Source organism: Mesocricetus auratus, unplaced genomic scaffold (assembly GCF_017639785.1).
Source record: "Mesocricetus auratus isolate SY011 unplaced genomic scaffold, BCM_Maur_2.0 Super-Scaffold_4256, whole genome shotgun sequence".
NCBI lineage: Eukaryota > Metazoa > Chordata > Mammalia > Rodentia > Cricetidae > Mesocricetus > Mesocricetus auratus.
The window spans coordinates 108,065,864-108,085,391 of NW_024429182.1; the positions used below are offsets into that span (position 1 = coordinate 108,065,864).

General features: G+C 37.0%; 1 protein-coding gene across 13 annotated transcripts in view; it reads right to left on the reverse strand.

Annotated features, from left to right (window-relative positions):
• Positions 1 to 19,528, reverse strand: part of Picalm (phosphatidylinositol binding clathrin assembly protein) — an 83,065-nt gene that overhangs the window by 14,048 nt on the left and 49,489 nt on the right. For 4 of the 13 annotated variants that reach the window (XR_005869744.1, XM_040728677.1, XM_040728703.1 and 1 more), the window contains exons 9-17: positions 19,130 to 19,215; positions 16,763 to 16,886; positions 16,364 to 16,500; positions 15,764 to 15,867; positions 10,174 to 10,323; positions 3,824 to 3,931; positions 1,208 to 1,339; positions 1,088 to 1,118; positions 839 to 938 (exon numbers count right to left, since the gene is read on the reverse strand). Coding sequence is in view for 12 of the 13 variants with exons in the window: in XM_040728677.1 (XP_040584611.1) it covers positions 839 to 938; positions 1,088 to 1,118; positions 1,208 to 1,339; positions 3,824 to 3,931; positions 10,174 to 10,323; positions 15,764 to 15,867; positions 16,364 to 16,500; positions 16,763 to 16,886; positions 19,130 to 19,215 (972 nt within the window). In the remaining variant the exon portion in view is untranslated. The remainder of the gene's footprint in view (positions 1 to 838; positions 939 to 1,087; positions 1,119 to 1,207; positions 1,340 to 3,823; positions 3,932 to 10,173; positions 10,324 to 15,763; positions 15,868 to 16,363; positions 16,501 to 16,762; positions 16,887 to 19,129; positions 19,216 to 19,528) is intronic. The other 9 variants (XM_040728689.1, XM_040728671.1, XM_040728679.1 and 6 more) reach the window with 5 other exon arrangements.

Sequence of the window (19,528 nt, forward strand, 5' to 3'; positions counted from 1 at the left end):
TAAAAACATCTATAGAACCTCTTTAGTACTAGGTGCTACTTAACTAGCAAACATTGCTAATCAATTCATCTGCTTGCTGTTAGTAAACTTCATAATCCCCAAATTCAATATTCATAGTACTTTATAAGTTATTCGTGTACATGTACAGAGGCATAAAAAAATCACACAACAATTCATTCCCCCAGTAAGATAGAATAAATTAGATGTTCTGCTTCCAAGTGTTGGGACTATAGGTCATGTTACAGTATGTCTGGCTTAGAATGAGGCTTTTTAGGGTGTGAAAGTGTTTCAGTGTTCACTAATTCAATGATCAGAGTGACTTCAATCAAATATTAAATGGTCACAAATAATGAGAATCAACTCCATAAACTACATAATACTAACAAAATCCAAAAAAAATAATGTGCTTACCCATGATAAGGTCTAAAGGATATAAGGACTTTACATTTTAGACAAAAAACAATAAATTTGAGAGTGACAATACAGTGTATCCTGTCTAGCTTCTAGGCCACATGCTAAGAATGCATCTAATTACTCAAGAACTCTGTAACGCTGCTGTACTTTATAGGAACTGTGCATGTATGTCTGTATATAACATAAGAGGAAATAATAATAATAATTACTTATTAAAATGATGTATAACCTGGAATAATCCTCAAATACATGTTAGGTATTAAAATGTGACTGACAAAAGATGGCCAACCAGCTTTTAAGAAAAAAAATGAAGTACTTAAGAAAACTCAGAAATAACCTCACCATTTATGTCCATCATGTTAGTTTTTGTTACACAGTTAGTTAAGATATCCATGTATTAATATCAGAAGCTTCACCAACTCACCATTGTTGCAGCATTCCAGGCAGTTGTTGGTGCAACCTTTGGCTGCCAGTTAGATCCTCCAGTTAACTTCTTTTCACCTGGTTGACTCCAACTTACATCACTTTAAATAAACATAAACATACAATGTTTCTCACTATATGAACACATTGAACAATAATAGTACCAAACTGACATCTCTATACATACTTCTGAAGTGAAAGTCACATCAGCTTCTACATGATATTTAAATAATACAAACAGGACACTTACTTCTTAGTGGTTCCATTTCCAATGCCCAGATCTAGGAAAAGAGAAAAGTATTTAAAAACTAGAATCATCTTACTAACCAACTTAGGCTTAAGGATGACTGAAGAATCAAGGACTACTTACTGCCCACAAGGTTGGCTAATGATGAGTCCAAGTCATCAGACACTAATTTGTTAGGTGGAAGTTTGGCAATAGGAAGACTCTGGTTCTGAGAGGCCACTGTTGGTTTGAGAAGTCCACCTAGTTCATCAAAGCCTTAAAGTTACAAACAGACGAAATGGGACGCGTAAGGAACTTCATGAGCGAGCTGCAGCTTTCTAAAGGAGTTCTCCCTTTTCTCCTTGTTTACTCACTGCAAGTTTCCCAACACGGGAAATGCCCTCACGTGGAAAGAGGAGAAATCTGCCATCTTCAAGCCAACTTGGACAGAAATAATTTGTGTAATCTAATGACAAAATTATATCCAGGTTAAAGGGAATGATTAAGAAAATAAATAAAAAACATTATAAGGGGGAAAGAGACAGAATGTAAATCTCTCTCTATCCCAACAAAATTTTTCTTAACACTCAATCTAAAAGTCCCTTTTATGTTGAGAAAGAATATTTTAAAATGTCTTTTATGTTGGAGCTGAGAAATGGCTAAGCTGTTAGCACCAACATCAGGTGACTCACAAGCACCAATAACTTGAGCCCAGGAGATCCAATGTCTCTAGCTTCTACAGGCACCTGCACTCATGTCCACACACCTGACCCCTCCACACATATAATTAAAACAACAAAACAAAAACATTTTAACTTCAAAAAACAAAAAATTGAAAAAAAAATTTGAGACAGGTCCTTACTGTGCAGCTATGACTGGGCCAGAACTTCTTTGTAGATCAGACTAACATTAAATTCCACAGAGATCCATCAATCTCTACCTTCCAAATGGTGGGATTTAAACCATATGCCACCATGCCTAGTGTACAATTCCCCCCCTCCCTTTTGTTTTGGTGTTCTGAGACAGGGTTTCTCTGTGTAACAGCTCTGACTGTACTGGAACTCGCTCTGTGGAACAGACTCACAAAAAAAAAAAACTTGTCTCTCTGCTTCCCAAGCACCAACTCTTTTTTAGAAAGTTTTTTTTTTAATTGTGCATACTTGTGTGCATGCATGTGTGTAGGAGTTGGTTCTCTCCTCCCACCATGTGCACCCTGGGGATGGAGCTCAGGCTGTAAGGTTTAGAAGCAAGTACCTTTACTACTGGGCTATCTTATAGGCCCAATTAGGCATATTTTAGAGAACTTTTCATGCTTCTCATATTTAGGATATAAGAACCTAACTAAGTCAGGGGCTGGGGAGATGGCTCAGTGTTTAAGAACACTGGCTGCTTTTTCAGAGGATCCAGGTTTAATTTCCAGCCTTACAATGGCCTGTAACTCCATTCAAGGGAATCCAATGCCCTCTTCTGGCCTCCAAGTAAGCCTGCATGCATATGATGCATAGAGAGACAAGCAGGCAACCCCCCCATAAATAAAAAATTCTTAATTTTAAACAACAAATTAAAAAGACTCTAAACAGTACCTAAGAAAACTACTTAATTACATAAATTCACCTAAAAACAAAACAAAACTCTATAAAGGTTCTCCACTAAAGGGTAAAAGGTAAAAACAAATCCAATCAACCCACTCAGGAACTGAACAGCACTGATCCAGGAATGCTAGAGCTTAAAAACAGGAAGTCACGTCACCAAGGATGGTGATTTACCCTATGAGAATAACTAGTTTCCAATTCCCCTTTCTTAGACACGCTAAATTCAAAAAAGAAAAGTCAAAGACAGGCGGTGGTGACGCACGCCTTTAATCCCAGCACTTGGGAGGCAGAGGCAGGCGGATCTCTGTGAGTTCGAGGCCGGGCTGGGCCAACAGCCTCCAAAACAATACAGAGAAACCCTGTCTCGTAAAAACCAAAAAAAAAAAAAAAAAAAAAAAACCAAAACAAAACAAACAAACAAAAAAAAAACAAAAGTCAAAAGAACCCCCAAATACAGAATTATATGCCTATTAGAATACACTAGTTAAATTATCAGTCCATACAATGCTTCTTATCTTTATGGATAACTAATATATATTAAAAACACTTCAATATGTTTTAAAGTTAAAATTTAACTGTTAGTCAGTCAATGACTGTCTCCCTGCAGTAATAAAATTAGAACATTTAAGTTTTATAGGAGTTTTATAAACTTCAAGATAATAAGAAGCAAAAAGTACAAATCTTATTCTAGAGTTTTATAAGATAAATTAGTAGGTACACTTTAATAATAATCACTACTAAAATGATTTTTAAAAGTCCCATAGTCACAAACTTTTTAACATACTCTACTTATATCTGAACAATCGAAATAAGTCAGGATGAAGATACACTATGTCTTCAGTTTCAAAAATAACCTTACACACTGCAATGAACAATATGGTCATAGTTCATTTCAGTCAAATAAAAATTATGAGAACCGAAAAGCTACAGCACTTCACACATAGTCACTAACAGTTGAGCACTTTACTGTGCTGGGGTTAGGGGTGGGGCGTGAGGGCAACAACAACAACAAGCTTTCCCAAGTTCTAAAATGCTACCAAGAAAAAAAGGTAAAATTACTATTCCCCATCAAGTGGTTGGGAAACAAGCTCAATTTACTCTGACTTATAAATGCTATCATATTTTGAATCAATACAAACAAAACAAAACAAAAAACCTTTTTTCTTACCGCCAGAATCTACAGTAACATTCGTAGATTTATTTCCAAACACAGATTCAAAGTCAACATTAAGGCCAGCTGAAGGATGTGGCTGTGCAACTGGAGAAGGACTGAATCCTAAGAAAAGCAAAATGCAAAAATGTTCAATTTTCTACTAACTATATTAACAGTTAAATACAGTAACTATACATTAATAATAATAGAATGGGGAAAGCAATAAATTCCTTAAACAAAAAAGCTATTTCAAGCAAAATGTTTTCTCCATTACATCACACTTTTGAGACATAGTATCACAATGTACTCCAAGTGATCCTTCTGCCTCAGCTCCCAAGTGCTGAGATTATAGGCGTGAACCATCATAACCAGCTACATTTCCATTAAAATCACCCATTAAGAAACTAAGAATGACCAAAATACAATGAATTATGTGTTTACTTCATTCCAGAAATGAAACCCTTGCTTGTCTTTTGTCTTAATTTTGTATCTGATTTGTAATTTCTTAAAACCTAAAGTCATCTAAAACACCAAGTTCTGCTCTCTCTCTAACCATGACCTTCTTTATCCCTACTTTACCTCAACAGTTACAATAAAAAATCATTGTATGTATGTATGTATGTATGTATGTATGTATGTATGTATGTATGTGAGCATGCATGTGCCACAATGTATGTGTGGAAGTCAGAGGACAAGTTCTGAGTTACTTCTTTCCTCCACCATGTGAGTGGGAGATGCAAAGTTAGATCACTGTGCTTGGCAGAAAGCACCCACTAAGCCATATCACTGACCCAGGAGTTGCATGGTTTAAGATAACTATGAGAACTGGCAGGATTCTAAAAGTAACAACTTCACAAATGTTTGCGCCCAACTGTTTTCAGAACATTAAAGAAAATGATATTCTTTCAACTCCCACTCACTCCCTCGATGAACTTACCACTTTTAACTCTAGGAATGGCAAGAATGGGACCAAACATGCTAATTAGCCTAAAACTAGACTGACAGAAAAACCTATAAACAAGACAACCTTACTTTCTTTTATGTTATCATGGAGATAGTAGTGTTGTGCTAACAAAGTTCCAAGCTTGAGTCTCTGGGGCGTGCCAACACTGGGTTAACATACAGAACATTTTAATTCTCAAGTTGTTTTCCTAAAGTTGAATGTGTAAAATTCTAGAAACTAAAAAGAATTAAAACCATCTAAAAATGTTGGATTTATCACATGACTTGAGCTTTGAATCACTAAATATATTTAGGTAAATATATTCTTTACAGGAGTCGTAGTCATTTGCTTCTGAGTTCTCTTGCTTCCTAAGTTCTATCAAGTCAGACTGGAAACACATAAAAGCATCCAAGTTTAGAAGGCTAGCATCTAACACCAACAAGGGAATTTCTAAAGTTCTACACAGGTTCTTCTTCTCCTAAGAGGAGATCCCATCACTAAAACCTAATTTGAAGTCCCAAATAAATACAAAGATATTTATTCCTTAAATTTATCCCTGACTTAAAAATTTTAAAGATTTTTGCTTTTTAAATTATCTTTACTGTGTGTGTGTGTGTGTGAGAGAGAGAGAGAGAGAGAGAGTGTTAGTTGACATGCCAGAGAGAGAGAGAGAGAGAGAGAGAGAGAGAGAGAGAGAGAGAGAGAGAGAGAGAGAGAGAGAGAGAGAGAGAGAGAGGAGAGGGAGAGGGAGAGAGGGAGAGGGAGAGGGAGAGGGAGAGGGAGAGGGAGAGGGAGAGGGAGAGAGAGTGTTAGTTGACATGCCAGGGCTTCAGATCTCCCTGGAACTGGAAGTACAGACAACTGTGAGCTGCCATGTGGTCCTTGGAATTGAACCCTGTGGAAAAGCAGCCAGGGTTGTTAACCCCTCAGCTCCCTCTACAGCCCTGGTAGTGATTTTTGTCACTGTCACTTAGAAAGTGGTACACATATTAGTGATACTGCATTTGGGGTTATAATATGAATATTGAGGACACAGTTTTTGAGAATGTTTAAAGTTTGATCTTATTCTAATTCTTAAATTAAGTTTACTTCAAAAACAAGAAACAAATACTATCAAAGTACAAAATCATTTAGTATTTATATTTATTTCCTAACCAGTTTTTTAAAAGGATCTTAGAATTCTAAACCCTTTGGTTTAGTGACACTTAAACATATACAAAGCTTTAACATTCCATGGTTCTTATCATAGCTTCTTAAAAGCAAAACATTATCATGCTTGCTTCCATATTTCATGCTACTACCACACTGTAAGATGTATAATACTACTTCATGGACTCTAAGAATAACCTTGGCTAAAGGACCACTAACCTTTTGGACATATATCTAACAACAACGGACAGCTGGGCCATTAACATCTAATTCCCATTTTCTCTTGCTGTATTTTCCCTGCTTTCTATTCTTTTACAGCAATCTGGGAACAACTTTATTATTTCCTATTATAGGAGAGCCATCTCCTGAAGTCCCTAGGCTAACTGTGAAGTTGCAAAATTATTAGCTACAAGAAAGATTAAAAAGAAAAATGTAATTCAAAAATTTTACTTGTACCTCAATTAAAAAAAATCCCTATATAGACCAAAAAAATGCAATTTCAAGTAATCTGTAATATCTCCTAGGGAAGCAAACAATGTATTTCAGTCTGTATTATGTACACACACATACACACATGTACGTACACACACACACACACACACACACACACAGCCTTCAAGGTAAAGTTTTTCCTTACTATTTCAACAAATATCATCAGCTTAATGATCTTCTGTTACTTTCTCATTTATCAGGATTACAAGTTTAAAATTTTTAGAGCTCCTTAAAACAGAAATATAAAACCTCAATGTTGAGCCATGCAAGTCTCACAACCTGACATCAATCACCAGAACTCTCTAGAATGAAGGAGAACCAACTACACAGAGCTGTCTTTTAACTACCACACCATGTCTCGGCATACACACAACCCCACACACATAGATACATAACAAAAGGAACAACAAAACCTTAAGACAGTAAAAGCAGGAGGCAGTCAAGGCCAATCTGGGTCACATAGTGAAACTCTACCTCAACAAACAATAAGCAAACAACAACAAACCCAACTAACAGCACTATTTCCAAAGGTACATTTTGGAGGAAAAGGGGGGGGGGAGCGGAGCAAATGAACAAGCTGTCTGAAATACTCATCTTGTCATGACCACTCTTGGCTTTTACAGACCCAGTGAAAGCCAGCACTGGTCAGCACCAACTCAGAGACAGGTATCTCTGGCTAATCTCAAAAGGACATAATAAATGAACTTGAAGCACAAAACAGCAAACATTGGGGGCAGAAAAATACCTCAAACATATCTTTCTTTTTTAAATTACTTTACTTTTATTTTATGTGCATTGCTGTTTTGTCTGTGTGAGAGTGTCAGATCTTGGAGTCAGACAGGTATGAGTTGCCATTTGGGTGATGGAATTGAACCTGGGCCCTCTGAAAGAGCAGTCAGTGCTCTTAACTAATGAGTCATCTCTACAGTTGGTGTCACCCCCCCCCTTTTTTTCTTTCTGTTTTGAAGACAGGTTTATTCTGTGTAGCCCTGGCTGTCCTCAAACTCATAAAATTAGGCCTGCTTCTGCCTCCCAAATGTTGGGATTGAAGTTGAGTGTTACTGCCTCCTGGCCCAAGCATCTTTAAAAACAGGACAGCAACACGGCACAGTAGGCAAAGGCCACAAGACTAATGACCTTAGTTCAATACCCAGGACTCCCATGGTGGAAGGAGAAAACCAACCGCAACAAGTTGTCTTCGGACCTCTACATTCAAACTGTGATACTCACACACAGATATATGTCCACACCCACATACACTCATTAAAGCTTTAAAGGGATTAAAGGCATGAGCCAACCAGTCCTGGGTTGTATGCATACTTTTAATGACAAATTAAATGAAAGAAATCAAGCACTATGCATAAACACACACAATTAGCTGGACTTTTTTTTTTCTCTAAGTGCAGTTATGTGTTTTCTTTTTTTTTTTAATCAATAATGATTTTTTTATTCTTTTTTTTTAAATTTAGATAAGAAACAAGGTTGCTTCACAAGTCAGTTCCAGGTCCCTCTCCTTTTCCCTCCCCTCCTCCCATGCCATCCCCCCCCCCCCGTTATCCCCTCATTCCCCCAGGGAGGGTGAGGCCCTCCATGGGGGTGTCCATAGTCTGTCATTTCATATAGGGCAGGGCCTAGACCCTTCCCCAAGAGTTCAGGGTGAGAGTGCACCTCACATTGTTCTATGGGAGTCCAAAGTCCGTGTGTATACTTGGGATGGGTACTGATCTGCTGCCCAAGGCTCAATAGATTCCCTAGGCCTCTTCACTGACACCCAGATTCAGGGGGTCTTGATCAGTAGCTGGACTTTTTTTATTGTAGTGCACTAGCTAAGAACACATTTGCAGGGCTGGAGAAATTGAGTATTTGCAGTTCTTCCAGAGGACCAGAGTTCCCAGCACCCATATAAAGTGGCTCACTACCACCTTTAACTCCAGCTCCAGGATATCCAATGCTGTCTTTGGCTTCCAAAGGGGACTCATACATACACGGCACACACATACATACATACACATACATAACATACACATGAATTAAACAACAACAACAAAAAACCACACACAGCTGGAAAGAATCAATGAATTCAATGAATACACAAAGGGCCTCAAGTTCCACAAGCTAGTAATTGTAAAGGCAATATACTCCCATGAAGATGTTCAAGTCATGAGTATAGATTAAAGAGCAAAATAGGTATCTATTTATAATATCATATTGTGTTTAAGAAAAAAAAGACGGGGAGGAGTATATCTTCAAAAGCAAGTAAGGGCTAGGTTATTGGTCAGTTATTGGGGGATGGAAAGGGAAGTAGTTCTATCTATTTTAACAAGTTTATGAAAATTTTCAGCTAGGTGATGGTAGGATACGCTTTAATCCTAGTACTTGGGAGGTAGAGGCAGGCGGATTTCTTTGATTCAGAAGACAGCCTGGTCGATATATTGAGTTTTCCAGGACAGCCAGGGCTATACAGTAAAACCATGTTTGTGTGTGTGGGGGGGGGGGGGGTTTGGGGGGGTAAGAACTTACTTTACAGAGAAAAAAGAAACATCTGTACAAAGAAATCAATGAAGTAAGCAAACAACAACAGAAGGCTCATAACGTGTAAAAATAGTATTAGGGTAAATCTGTGTGCCAAGAAAATCCTGACAAGGCACAAGAACAAAGGAATCAAGATGAAAGAGAAAAGGAAGGAATGGAGATAGAGAAACTAAAGGAATTACAACAAAAAGTCAGAGAAATCCAAGACATATGGTTATTCAATTTTAAACTTACTAAAATAAAATTTTTGAAAGAACACAAGGCTCTGATTACCCTATTAAAAAGACTAATAGAAAACATTATATCAATTTAATAAACACAAAAACCTTCCAACTGCCTCATTAGGAAAAGAAGTATTAAGTCATTGGCTTTTCAGTCAATTCTATCTTCAAATAACTAACTTTACATTTAAAGAAGCAGGTTGAGACATAGATTCTAGCTTTTTTTTTTCCAAGTTTAGTATATACTTTAAAACTTATTTTTGCCGGGTGGTGATGGTGCACACCTTTAGTCCCAGCACTTGGGAGGCAGAGGCAGGTGGATCTCTGTGAGTTCCAGGCCAGCCTGGTCTACAAGGCAAGTTTCAGGACAGGCTCCAAAACTACAGACAAATCCTGCTCGAAATCCACTCCCCAAACCCCAAAAAACCAAAACTAAAACATTATTTTCTATATAAAACATGAACTGAACATTTTTTATTTTTTTCATACTGCAAGGACACTTTTCTAATTTTTTAGTTAAAATGGAATACATACTTTTCACTTTATCTTCAGATAAGCAATGAGACAAAAGGGACTAAGGAAATATATGACTTAAGGCAACATGAAACTATAATATGCAATAGTTTTAATGATAAAAATGACAATGGTTTTCCTTCCAGTGCACAAAGGTCAAAAAAATATAAGCACACATAAACATGTAAATTTAGATGTTACTTTTAAATCAATTCTCTGAACTAATAAACAGGATATTACACAATATACTAGATAGCTGGAGTGTTATACTACACTCAAAACACAGAAAATTCAGAAACAAAGTAATATGCTTCTGGAATTCTACATTACATACAAACAGGAGTTTTTAAGCAATCAATTTAAGAACCTTACTACATTATTATTCCAGCTTACTTTAAAATTTGATGTTAAAATCCAAAGTAATTATTGTAGCACTATAAAAGTAATTAGCACATAAGTAAAAAAATACTTAGTATAAACATTAATTGGGAAGAAAAGGTTAAATGGTACTTTACCAACAAACATTTCATGAGTAGGTGTCCTAGTAGTAAAAGTGGATACATCTGAAGAAATGGGAAGGTGAACATCACCACTACTTTTTGTGAGGAAAGGATTTAAGCTTGGAATGGCATCATCAACAGCATCTAGAGTAGCAGAGAAAGGATCTGTGCAGTCCAAGTGAATTAGAGCAAAATGAAGAAAGTAAATAAATTAGTATTGTGATTAGTTGAAAGATGCAAAGTGAAAAGTAGTAGTTATATTAATTTTATACACAAATATATTTAATCACTAAGATGAAAGAATTGCATCTAACATGTAGAAATCCCTAGGGGAAAATTGTCTCCATTAACCACCATAGCAGACCATTACAGATATAGACTTGCTCTTCCACATTAGAAAGCTAATAGTCACATGCTCAAACTCAAACTCAAGAGGCTTTAACATCTTTCTCATGAATGCAAAAAAAAATACAACAACAACAACAACAAAATGGAACAATGTGTAGGGGGAACCCCACACAAAATGAGAAAACATAATTCAAAAATAAACAGACTTTAAAAAGTTGGTTTTGGTACTAAAGCCAAATGTAATGTTCAGGGAATCGTGAAGATGACCTGATCTAGCTGCCTTGAGAGGAATGTGTCACAGGCCATGACTCCTCAGACACCTTGTCCTATCTGTTCCTGAGAAACTAGGCATTCCCTCAGGATTCAGGCTACCTATGTTTCTCTCTGTTCCTTAGAAGTCAGAGAAGCATGTATCAGTTTGGCAGAACATTAATCTTAAGACATTAATCTTGTATATCCTGTCTAGCTTACAACCACCATTATATCATGGCAACCACCACTGTATTCTATTTTGATATGTGTATAAAAAATCTGATTATGCTGGGAGGTGATGGTGCATGCCTTTAATCCCAGCACTCGGCAGGCAGAGGCAGGCAGATCTCTGTGAGTTCGAGACCAATGTGGTCAACAAGAGCTAGTTCCAGGCTTCCAAAGCCACAAACAAACCCTGTCTTGAACCCCCCACACCAAAAAAAAGTTTGATTGCTTAGAATAAACTTGTCCCAGCCTCAGTCTGGCTGAGACCCCTCCAACCCACCCTGGTGTTCATTCCCACTGTCCATGTCAAGATACTGGTTTGGTAAATAAGAACTGGCACTTACAATAATGCTATCTCTCCACTGTGGCTCCTTGTACAATAAGGACGTTTGAGCTTAGAGTTGACTAGTGAACTTTGAAAATACTTGTTTTAAAAGAGCATTTTATTATGCTGAGCAAATAACAAAGAATACATAAAAATGTACAAACACATTCATAGTAGACCAATCAAATAATAAGTAAATCCAGTTTCTATTATTCTATTTGACAAATACTATAGTTAATCTAGACAGTGTTAACTAGTAGACAAAAATAATAAGCACAAATTATTAAGTATTATGATGATGGTTCTGGCTATCCTAAATTAAACTAGCTCCTAAACTGGCAAATCTCCAAACATTTTTTTCCTTCTCATGTGTTTAGTGTGCTTGTGAGGGCATGTATTTTGCATCTGTGTGGGTATAGGTACAGAGGCCTGAAGCAGACACCTCAATCTATCTTCTACCTTATTCACTGAGGTACTCAAAGGAAGCCAGAGCTTGCCAATTCAGGCTTGTCTATCTATCTAGCTTGCTCATAAGATCTTGTTTCCAGTTAGTGTCTTAAATCTGAAATGACCTACAGGCTACCATACTTACCTGGCATTTACATAATTTCTAAGGACCCAAACTGGGTCCTCTGGCTTGCTCAGCAACATGTACTTGAACCACTGAGTGATCTCCCTAGCACTCTTAAAAGTTTTGAAACATCCAACCATCCATAAAACCTTTGACCTACTTGTAGGATGTTCTGGGACTAAAGTCTAACAGAAACCTCATTAAAGAGATCATAGAGACTTCATCCTGCAACTGATGGGAGCAGACATAGTCCCACAGAAGAGGGTTCAGTGACACAACAGCATAGCCTACAGAATCAATTGACTGGTACTCATGGAGGTTTGCAGAGATCAGGGAGCTTTTAGAGGTCTGACGTAGCTCCTCTGTAATACGTTAGAGCAGAGCAGCCTGGCATTCTTGTGAGATTCCTAACAGTGGGAGTGGGTGGAGGGGGGTGTTGCTGACTCTTTTGCCTACTTTGGACCCTTTTTCTCTTACTGGGTTGCCTTATCCAGCCTTGATTTTATAGGATGTGACTGGCCTTATAGTAATCATTCCTTTCCTCAGCTATAACTAAGGTTTTGGAAAAGTAACAATGCAATTTCTACTCCTTCCATTCTACTATGCTTGTTTTTTTTTTATTTTTGTTTTTGTTTTTTGTTTTTGCTTTTTGCTTGCTTGTTTTGAGATGGGATCTCTATAGGTAGGCCCAGAACTCATGGAGATTCACCTGCTTCTGCCTCCCTAGGGCTAGGATTAAAGGCATGTGCCACCATGCCCATCATTTTATTTGTGTTTTAAAGTCTTTGTTACTCATATGCAACAAGCTAAATGCTAAAACTTGGGGCAAATTATTGAGAACTAGCAAACAAAGCAAAATGTAAAAAAGAAACAAAATCATGGTTAAATATACTGCATTTATATAGAGTATTAGGAAACAATTATTACAGACTGAGCTCACTGCAAACCATTTTCCCTAATTAACATTCTATCTGCTGTATGAGTTCAACATTTCAGATTCCTTGTCATTGTTCAAGTTACTATACATGATATACTCAAAAGGAATTTTATAGTTCCATTCCTTTGAAATGTTGACTATACTAACCTATTAAAATTTGAGTCTGTTTAGAAAAACAACTTCTCAGCTTCTTTCTTTAAAATAAAGAAGGGCTAGAGAGATGGGGCTCAGCATATTAAGGTACTTGCCATCAAGCCTGACAACCTGAGTCTAATCCCTGGGATCTACATGATGTTGAAAAGAGAACTGACTCTCAAAAGTTATCATCTGGCCCCTGCACACACAGGTGCATACATACACACACATACACACCTTAATAAACAAATATATTTTAAAATAAAGTTAACAGAAGATTAACTTCTATGCTTATCTGTTTAGTTCTATGTGTAAATAGAATGTTGTGGAAATGTACCCTTCCTGCACCAGTGGGCCTGTTATTTTTTCCCCAGGTCTTGGCCATTCATGGAAATAGGACTAATAATAAACCAGCAACTATTAAAAAAAAACAACAAAAGGCTAATGAATTATCAAAAAATTAAAAACAAAGAATTAAAATTATGCTAATGTTAACATTTTAAAAACTATCCTTATTCTTTATTTTCCATGTATGAGTGTTACACATACATGTAACTGCTTGTATCTCGCTGCATGTAAGTATGAATGTACATGTATGTATGTGTATGCCTAGTGCCAGTAGAGGCTAGAAAAGGACACCAGATTTCCTGGAACTGGAGTTACAAGCATTTGTGAGATGACATCTGGGTGGAGCAAGTGTTTTTAGCTACTGACCCATCTCTCCAGCCCAAACTCTAGCGGTGATAGAAGCCTTTAAACCCAGCACAGGATTAGCTGAAGAGACAGGAGCTATCTGTGAGCTTGAGGCCAGCCTGGTCTACTTTATTTCAGGGCAGCCAGGACAAAATAGAGACCACCCTTCCATACACACCCAACCCTAAAAAAAAAAAATCACAACTGAGATTAAATAGAAAATAAACATAAAAATGTATCAAATTTAAAACTCTAAACCCATGATCATAACACCTCTCTACTCTATTTTTATTTTAGGTTTAAGATTTTAATGTGGCCAGGTGGTGGTGGCACATGCCTTTAATCCCAGCACTCAGCCTGGTCTACAAAGTAAGTTCCAGGATGGCTAGGTACACAGAGAAATCCTGTCTTGATAAATAAACAAATAAGATTTTAATGTGCTTATGTCTATGACTGGGTATGTGCATGTAAATAAGCCACGAGTTGTGGCCTGCCCAATATAGTGCTGGAAATTGAACTAGGTCCTTTACAAGAGCAGCATGCAACACTTAACCACTGAGCCATTTCTCCAGCACCAAGAAACTCCTTTCTTAACCTTTAATTTGCTGCCAAATAGAAATTAATCTCAAATCTCAAGATTTTGCTAAATTAAACTAACCTTAATGCTTACATAGAACTAGTCTAAAATCTAGTACTTATTCTCTACAACCTGGACTGAAAAGAAAATGCCCACTTACTTGACAAAGTACTTACTACATTAATTTATTTATATCTACATATGACAAGAAGTACTCTAGGGCTGGATGTGGTAGTTCCACTGAAAGGCTGAGGCAGAAGGATTGCCATGAGTTTGAGACCAGCCTGGACTACAGTGTGAGAAAAACAAAGGTCAGATTAGAGAGCTGAGTTGGATCCTTAGACTCCACATTAAGGTAGATGGAAAGAACTGACCCCACCAAGTTGTTCTCTTATCTCCCATGTTCATTGTGGCACACATGCCCCTTTCCCCCAAACAACCACCACCACCACAAAGTGCTAATTAATGATAGACAGCCCTTGCCTTCACAGAGCTTACATTCCAGGATATAAAACAGTGTGTTAGGGCTGGTGATACAGCTCAATGCCAGATCATATGCCTAGTGTGGGCAAGCCCTGGATTCAATATGCAATATTCAGTACTACACTGGAGGGAAGGAGGGAGGGAGGGAGGGAGGGAGGGAGGGAGGGAGGGAGGGAGGGAGGGAGGGATCAGTGGGCATTAGAGTGAATGGAAGAAAAGAAGCACAGAAACTATACTTTTCATTCAAATCTTACATGGTGTAAAAGTTTAATAATTCAAATGTTACATGAAAGCAAATACAAATTTTAACATTTCATAATTTTCTACTTAGCGTCTTTCTTCCTGAAAATTTCCTTTTCTTTCCAGCAATTGTGGATGACTATTTATAATATAAATATATATACATACATACATACATACATACATACATACATACATATGCACCAAAACCATCCAAAGGAGATGATCTGAAAAGTAGGTGCCTAACTAAAACTTTAAAACACAACGTATACATACATACATACATACATACATACATACATACATTTCATACAAGCAAACATATATACACTTTGCTTTAAAGGTACTAGACCATGATCACCTTAGAATTAAAAACCTACTCCAGGGCACCAAAGGACAAGAATCACCATGAGATACCTGTTCACAACGTACTTTGCTGGTTGGTAATACAATCTGACTTTTACTAGAACTTTGCAATGTACATACACAAAAGTAAGGATTTTACCCACCAGAAAATTTTTTTCTACACCAAAAGTAATAATTACTATATATTTGAAATTCATATTGAAGAGATGATCTCATACTGTAAAATGTGGTCATTCCTCTTATATTTAACAACTTCATCTTCCCTAAACCTTGTTTCATAATTAACTATGAATTTTGATACTTCATATATAATAAACTGTCTTCAGGAGATAAAAATTAGTTTACTGTCATTTTAATATTTCCCAAGTTCCCATGCATCAAGTACAACCAAAACTCTGCTACTTACTGGAGAGGGAAGATACCTATACAACATTTAAAACAAGGAAAGCTTACCTCCCCATGTACTTGCTACCTGAGGAGCAGTTGACATAGCATGGACAGATGAATGAAAGGTTGGCTGCTGCAAATCAAGCAGGTCATTTGGCAGCTTAGATGTGCTAGGAAAATATTGTGGAAAGCAGTTTTATTTCTAGATGAACTCTGCTATATTAGTTGGTCTCGTGTACTCCACCCCCCCAAAAATTTCAGTGAAAAGCTTTAATGTAAGACCCAAAAGAACAGTTCTAAAAAGGTAACTGTTGCATGCTCCCTATTTAACATAACTATAAAGAGGTTCAGAAAAATACTTGAACACAATGTCCTAAGTTTCTATCAAATTTGAGAAACAACACCTTTTCTGGAAATGACTTTCCCAAGAAAACACCCATTCCCATGTAGAATATTCCAATTGAAAATTAGTAATTTAGTCATATTCCATTTCCCAAACTTAGACTAACCTTATCACTGTAGGTAGTATACCAATTGTATTGTTTTACACCTTTTGTATTAATTTGTGATTACAAAAATTATAAAGCAAACTCACAGCATCTCTAAAGCATGTATTTGAAGAGGCTCTTAGACTAAATACTCAGATACCCTCACTTCCCGCTGTACCTGTTAGAAGAACTAGGGGTAGAAAATATGTCGATGGCTGGTGCAGTCATTATTCCCCCTGCTGAAGTGGACACAGGAGAGGCTGCAGTTGTTAAAGAGGTATGTGGTTTCTTTGCAAGTTCTTTTAGACGCTGTTCCTGTTGAAAAAGGAACTTAGCACAAGGAATCTAAAACTAGATCCTTTTGATACAGACTCTGAAAAAAGACATTTTCTAATTCTGCTTTAAGAGCTGAAAGGCACTCCCTAACTTTTCACCAAGCATTCTATGTGATGAAAAATGAAACAGTTTCATACTGTAGGATGGCTACACAACTAAAAACTTAAGTCTGGCTAGAGGTTCATTTACATAATGATCCCCTCTCCTTGTTCTTCCAAAGAGAAAGCCCACACTTGCTTACCTTTAATGCTTTTAAACGAGCCTGTTCTTCCTCTAATGCTGCCTGCTTTTCCCTTTCATCCACTTTGGTCAGAGATAGGCCAGTGCTTGCCAAAGAAGAGACTGCATTGGAAAGTGTTGTAGCCCTAGGGTAAGGATAAAAGTAAGCACTTCATATCTAAGATATAAAATGAAGTGGCCCTGCTTTTAACAAACTAACAAGTTTTATAGACTTAAAACTAGTACTTCAGATGGAATCTTCTATCAATAACCTAGAAAATTACAAAAAATTTAGCGCTGTTGACTGAATCACAAATTCATAATTTCTAGAGTGAAGTGTCCCACTCAAGAAAAAATTTACAACACAGGGGGGCACATTGCCTCTCTTAAGACTAGGAAGCAATAGGACAGAGACTTTACAGTCCTAGGAGAATCCTAATAGAAAAACAACAACAAAACCAATTCAGTTTCTAAGAGACAGCTCCTATACCAATGAACACCTGGCTTTTGACAGTTCTACCACAAGAAAACCAAATCTTGAATACCAATAGTAAGTCATGCATGTCTAGGTTTGTTTTTCCGCAACATTCACAAAAGTCAGTGGATATCAGGTTCCTTGAAAAGGAATATTGAGTTCAATTCAGTCATAAGTCTGTGTGGCACCTCCATTCTATGTGCTTGCTACCTTTCTGACCAACCAGAATTCTCTTTTCAAACCCATTACACATACGCAATTCATTACCTCTCACTAGCCTTTTCCTTCCCCCTTGTAAAGATTTAGCCATAGTATATACCATGAACCAACATTAAATTCTAGGATAAAGAACTATACCAGGCCTCAATTAAACTTCCTTTTTCCGTAATATATACCCTAATTGCTATTGTAAAATATGTAAAGTGGCAAAAACTAATTTGTGTAAAATCAGTATTGCAAATGAGAAAACAAGAAGACAATGAATGAGTAACATAAAAATGACAAAAATATTTATTGCCAATCACATCTTGATAAGTATCTGAGGGAAACTGATGTACCTTAACCACATGAATAGACTTGTTTTCATTTCTTTCCTATAAGTAACTGGTCTGTAACATCTTGGTGATAATAGTACTTCTAAAAACCTAATATAAAATTAAAATCTTGCACAAAATATTATTTTAAAAAATCATTAGCAAATTCTTCCCTTTGGAACTGGGGAATTGAGGGGGCACAGAAGAGGAGTCCTTCAATGTAGCCCAGGCTGGCCTTAATTCACTATACAGACCAAGTTAAACTCCAGGCTGCCTTCCTCCAGCCTCAACTTTCCAAGTTCTGAGATTATAGTACAAGCCACTGTACCTGACATTGCTTAAATTTTATTACTAAAAAGGGGAGAAATCACCAAAATATAAACTAAAAAATCAAAAAGAACCAAAGAAAGTCTCACTATATATTTTATATATTATTTTAAATAAAGAGGTAAAATCTTCATAAGAAAACATGATAATTATTCAAGCAATTACTACACCCGACTAAAATTAGTGATTATGAGATAATTTCTATTATTTGTAATTTGCCAGGTGAACTGTTCCCAGTTAGCTCAAAACTTGATTAAAATGGAACATAAAAATAAATCTCAGCCGGGCGTTGGTGGTGCACGCCTTTAATCCCAGCACTTGGGAGGCAGAGGCAGGCGGATTTCTGTGAGTTCGAGGCCAGCCTGGTCTACAAGAGCTAGTTCCAGGACAGCCTCCAAAGCCACAGAGAAACCCTGTCTCAAAAACCAAAAAAAAAAAAAAAAAAATCAATCTCTAGTTCGAGGCCAGGCTGGACCGACAGCCTCCAAAACAATACAGAGAAACCCTGTCTCGTAAAACTAAAAAAAAAAAAAAAACAAAAAAAACAAAACTCATCAAAAGGTATAAAAAATGAAATATAATGTCAGACATCCTAAGCCTGAATCCTGGTATTCCTACTGTATCTACCACGGGGAAAATCTAAGGGTTGAGTAAATTAATACAAAATTATCTTTTGATTTTGAAGCATGATACACACCCAAGCATTAAAACCACAATTCTGAATAAAGCATCATTGTCATCATCATAAAATACGTCCACACTTACTGGTATCAGGAAGTCCATTAAAAATAATCTTACAGATAATTAATCAAGATAGAGAAACCATACAACTTGCAACTTGAGCTGGTTTCATCTACTCCTTCCAAAAGAAAAACTATCATTTTTACACTTCAACAAAACAATGTGCCGGGAGGTGGTGGCGCACGCCTTTAATCCCAGCACTCGGGATGCAGAGGCAGGCGGATCTCTGTAAGTTCAAGGCCAGGATGGACCGACAGCTTCCAAAACAATACAGAGAAACCCTGTCACGTTAAACCCCCCCCAAAAAAAGTACCTGCTTGCAGCTGTGGAATCTTTGATTTTCTTCCCTTCCAAAGATGCTAAATGTTGTTCTAAAGCATCAAGAAGACTGCTGGGGGCCTGAAATTACATAAATATTAGGAATTTCATAACTATTTACAACATTTTACAAATGTCATCTAACATGAATACAACAAAAACAGATACATAGCTCATGTACTAATCACCAGTGGCCAATTTTTAGCTGCCAAAACAGAAATTTTTAACCTCTTATTGTTGCTATTATGATTACTATTATTGGCCACAACTAACTGAATTTACTAATAAGAACCACCAAAAACTTTAATTTGATCTCTGGACCTACACAGTGGGTCCTCTGACTTCCACACATGTTCGGTGGTACATGTTTGCCTGCAGTCACAAATACTGCACA